At 15.9% G+C, this 5235-nt stretch overlaps 2 protein-coding genes across 2 annotated transcripts; one reads left to right on the forward strand and one right to left on the reverse strand.

Moving 5' to 3' along the window:
- Window positions 1–866: 866 nt before the first annotated feature.
- On the forward strand, window positions 867–1286 carry PRSY57_1346400 (hypothetical protein; the record flags this gene model as incomplete). Its single annotated transcript, XM_012909388.2, has 1 exon — window positions 867–1286. The coding sequence occupies one exon, from the start codon at window positions 867–869 to the stop codon at window positions 1284–1286; it is 420 nt and encodes a 139-aa protein (XP_012764842.2).
- Window positions 1287–2805: 1519 nt separating this feature from the next.
- Window positions 2806–4173, reverse strand: PRSY57_1346500 (DNA/RNA-binding protein Alba 4, putative; the record flags this gene model as incomplete). The annotated part of the gene is made up of 2 exons (XM_012909389.2): window positions 2806–3387; window positions 3637–4173. The coding sequence occupies 2 exons, from the start codon at window positions 4171–4173 to the stop codon at window positions 2806–2808; spliced, it is 1119 nt and encodes a 372-aa protein (XP_012764843.1).
- Between the last annotated feature and the right edge of the window lie 1062 nt (window positions 4174–5235).

The raw sequence follows: 5235 nt of genomic DNA on the forward strand, positions 1-5235 counted from the left end.
TTTTTTTTTTTTTTTTTTTTTTTTTTTTTTTTTTTTTTTTTTTTTTTTTTTTTTTATTTTTTTTTTTAATTTTTTTTAAATTTAAAAAAAATAATATGAAATAAAAAAAAAAAAAAAAAAAAAAAAAAAAAAGTGACACCTAATAATTATTATTATTATTTTAAATACTTAAAATAAGAAATTGTGATGGATAATATATTTTTATATTTATTTCATTTTAATATATATTTTTCTATCAGTATCTTTTTGTCCTTAACCCATTTTATTTTTTATGATGTATATCAAAAGTACAATTATTATGTCATACGAAAAAAAAAAATTACCATATATAATCGTATAGAATATGCGTATAATTATATATACAATAAATATAATATATATGTATATATATATATATATATATATATATATATATAAATGTATATATATTTTTTTTTATGCGTATTATTATTCATTTTAATGATCCATATATGGTAATTAATTTTTTTTTCTTTTTTATTTTTAAATATATATATTATATGTATTACATATAATATAAAAATATACAAGAAGATACAATTATTACATAATATTATATATGTTATATTTTATTTATTTATTTATATATTATTTTTTTTTTTAAATTAAATAAGATATTTATATAATAATTATATTATATATATATATATATATATAATATTATATATATTTTATATTTTACTTATTTATTTAATATCTATATAAAATATATATAATATTATACATATTTGCTGTATATTATTTATAATATAATATATTATATATATATATATATATATTTTTTTTTTGTGTGTCGATTTTATTATTTCGTAGTAAATTTTCCTTGTTGATTTAAAAAAAAAAAAACCATGGCAAGCGAAAAATATAAAAATCCATTTAATCGTAATAAATTAAATAAAATTGAAGAATATAATAAAGAAAATGAAATGATGAAGTTACATAATAATAGAGAATTAGAAACAAGAGAAGCAGGAAGAAGAGGTTATTTTAATTTAAATGATTTTATATATAATAAAGAAAATTCGAGAGTTTTAAAAAAATTTATTTTATTTGTATTATTAATTATTTTATCACCTGTTGTTTTAATCGTATTATATAAATATTTTTTTATATTTATATTATCGAAAAATAATGCTTTACTATGTAGTCTTTATATAGTTATATTATATATAATATGCCTAACCTTGTTATATGCATATTTGGCTTTTCAAGAAGACGAAAATTATTCAAAGAACCAAAACCGAAATTATGAAAGAAAAATGAAATAGAAATAAAAATAAAATAGGCATACAATAGAACTAAGAGGTGATTATATGAAATTACGATGTTTCAAAAAAAAAAAAAAAAAAAAAAAAGGAAAAACCATATTTACATATTTATTATATAAACATATAATAATATAATTTTATGGATTTATATCTTTTATGTGCAATTCATTGTATTTTATTTTTATTTTTTTTATTTTATTATTTTTTAATTAATTATGACCTCCCATAAAATCTGTTTATTTTTTATTTTTTTTTTTTTTTGTGTGTTTTATAAATTTTATTAATAATTCCACAATTATAATATAAAGTCTGATTCTTCTATTATTTTTTTTTTTTTTTTTTTCGTTTTTAAAAAAGACGTAAATTACATCTATTAAGATTATTTATCAAATATTTTAACATAGATGATAATTACATCTACTTTTTTTTTTTTTTTTTTTTTTTTTTTTTTTTTTACCAAATAATTATTTGGTAGATCCTTCATTAACACCTTCTTACAAATAAATTTAAACACATTCAAATATATTATATATATATATATATATATATATATATTAATTATTTTAATTAGGTATAAAATAACACTTTGTATAGTTATAATATATAGCATACAAATAAATAACTAGAATATTTATTCATATCCAAATTTTTCATAATTTATCTGTTTATTTTCCTTTTTATTAATAATAAGAAATATTTAAAAATATAAATAATTTATTATGCACAGTTATTGTTGTGTAATTTATACATAACGCTTATATAAAAATAAGTGATAAGAAAAAAAGATAATGTTAATATAAAATAGCATAAATAAAAATGGAAAAAATATGGGAGAAAAGAAAAATATATATATATATATATATATATATATATATATGTGAATAAATAGGGATATAAATAAAAATATGAAATTAATACATAAAGATAATATATGCACACATATAAATATATAAATATTATTATATATACAAATATTATATATACAAATATTATATATATATATTATATATATATATATATAAATTATTTATTTATTATTATTAATATATTTTTTTTTTTTTTTATTATTATTATTAAAAAACAATATATATATGATTTATTTATTGGCCTCTATTTTCAATTTCTCTAAATGGAACGTATTAATACTGTAATAATTTTTTTTGGCATTTTTTTTTTTCTGAGTAGTTCTTAAGATAATAGCTATATATATATATATATATATATATATATATATATATATATTATCATGGTTCTGAAAACATTTGTTACTATAATTTTTTATTTAGGTATACCCAAAAAAATTAATATAACACCAAAACAAATAAATGTATACATATTTGGTTTATTAATTATACTTGAGTATAATTTCATGGTCCAAATAAAATAAAAGAATACATAACAAATATATATATATATATACATATTTGTTTGTATTTCTCCTATAAAAAAAAGAGTTCCATATTATTCATATTTATATTATAATATCATTTTTTTTTTTTTTTTTTTTTTAATTGTTTATTTATTGCTCATTGTGATTGAAAACTTGTAATCCAGTGGTTTCTACCCATGCGTCTTTAAATACATTTTCGTCATAAGCAAAATTTAATCTTGGTGATGGTCCATGTCTATATCCAACAGCTAATCCATTTAATATAGCTTTAGCTACATCTAATTTAGATGCATTAGGGTGTTTAAAGATACTACCTGAGAATAAACAGATTCTACATGTGTTCATTCTTACATGCTTAATTTCTTCTCTTTTAACTAAACCGTTATAATCACAAAGAGTTGTCATTAAATTTTCTGCTGTTTCTTGAACTTCATCTAAAAATTCTTCAACTGAATTGTAATTCTTTCCTTTTGGTCCTACAACATATACCATACCCATATTTTTCTCCTTCTTGTGTGGAAAGTTTTTTTTAAATGTTACAATAAATACACTTCCCGTGCTATGATCACTACCTTTTTTTAAGCTATTTCTAATACGACAAAGAGCTAGTTTTACATCTGGATATTTTTTGTCTACATTGTCGTACAAGACGGATTTCACTTCTTCGTCAGGTTTCTCTCCATTTTCGTTAACCGCCTTGGTTAATAATTCCTACAAAAAAAAAAAAAATAAAATAAAATAAAATAATAAAAAATAAAGTAAAATAAAATTATATGTATTGTATGCAAAATAAATAAATGAAATGATATAATATGTAAAAAAAAATGTATATAAATATATGTAGAATATATTTATAAACATCTTATATAATTAAAATAGCATCTTGATTCTTCTTCGTATTATTATTATTATTTTTATCATTATAATTATTTTATAATTTTATAATTTTATTTTTATTACTTTAAATAAGGATTCATATTTATCAACTTCCTGATTGTGTGAAGACAAGAGTTCTGAGAAGGCACCGTTAATACCTTCACCACCAACATATAAATTATTATCTCCAGCATTTAATGAACAAATATATTCATTTGGGTTTTCATCATAAATAGGGGTAAAGCTATCTGTTTTCTCATGAAAACTTACATATCCTGGAGATATTCTAGAGCCTTTAAATTCTGGATGTTTTTCCATATATATTTTTAAACCAGGTGTATAAGAATAGTTAGAATTAAAATAACTATATGATGTTTCAATTTTTACAACATTAGCTGCATTCTTTGATTGTAATGATGATTGTAATTGAACACACAAAGGTAATGCATCTCCTAATCCACTTAATATAATATATCGTGTTCCTCCAGCTAATAATTCCCTAGCAGTTCTCTCTAAAAATCTTCTGGTCCTTTTTACAGATACTAGTAATACCTTTGAATTGGGGAATTCATTTTCGTCAACATTATTTTGTTTTTGGTTATGTTTTTTATCATTTTCCATCTTTAAAAAAAAAAAAAAAAAAAAAAAAAAAGTTCCAAATAAATAAAAATTAAAGTATATATTAATAATACGTATATAATAATGTAGTATATATCTACAATATAACAAATGGAATTAATATAAATATATATATATATATATATATATATATATATATATATATTGACTTATATTTATGAATTTATTTAATTTATTACTTTTTATTCTTATTTTTATGTTATAAAAAAAAAGTAACCCTTTTTTTTTTTTTTTTTTTTTTTTGAATTCAATGATGATATAAAATAATATCAAATTGATGATTAATATCTCCTCTTCAGTTAATATATAAAAAAATATATATGTAATTATAGCAATATATATTTTTTTTTTTTTTTTACATTTAAATAAAATTTAAACTACTATATATATAATAATATATATTTGTTCGTATTCTTATTCTTTCTTATTTAATTAAATATATTATAAATATATATAATAATATATTTATATATATATATATATATGATTTATTAAAATTAAAAAAGAAAAAAAGAAAAAATATTTATATTTATAACACATATATTATTGTATTTATATACATATATATATTATATATATATATTGTATTATTTTTATTTTCGTATATTTTTCCTTCTATAAATTTTTTTATTTTATATATTGATATATATATAAGAATATTTAAAATTTTTTTTTTTTGATTCTTTTTATATATAAAAATAATATAAATATTAATATATAAGAATATATATACTTTATTATTTATATGTTTTCCTTTTATCTTTATTTTTTAAAAATTAATATATAAATAATTACTATATATATTTTATATATAATATATAAATATATATATCTTATTATAAATGTTAATTATTCTTCTTTTGGGGGTTTTTAAGTTTTTTTTTTTTTTTTCTGCTTTTTTTTTTTTTTTTTTTTTTTTTTTTTATTTTTTTTATTTTTTTTTTTTTTTTTTTTTTTTTTTTTTTAATTTTTTTTTTTTTTTTTTTTTTTTTTTTTTTTTTTTTTTTTTTTTTTTTTTTTTTTTTTTTTTTATGTATAATAAAA

The sequence above is a fragment of the Plasmodium reichenowi genome, chromosome 13, assembly GCF_001601855.1.
Source record: "Plasmodium reichenowi strain SY57 chromosome 13, whole genome shotgun sequence".
In the NCBI taxonomy this organism is placed as follows: domain Eukaryota; phylum Apicomplexa; class Aconoidasida; order Haemosporida; family Plasmodiidae; genus Plasmodium; species Plasmodium reichenowi.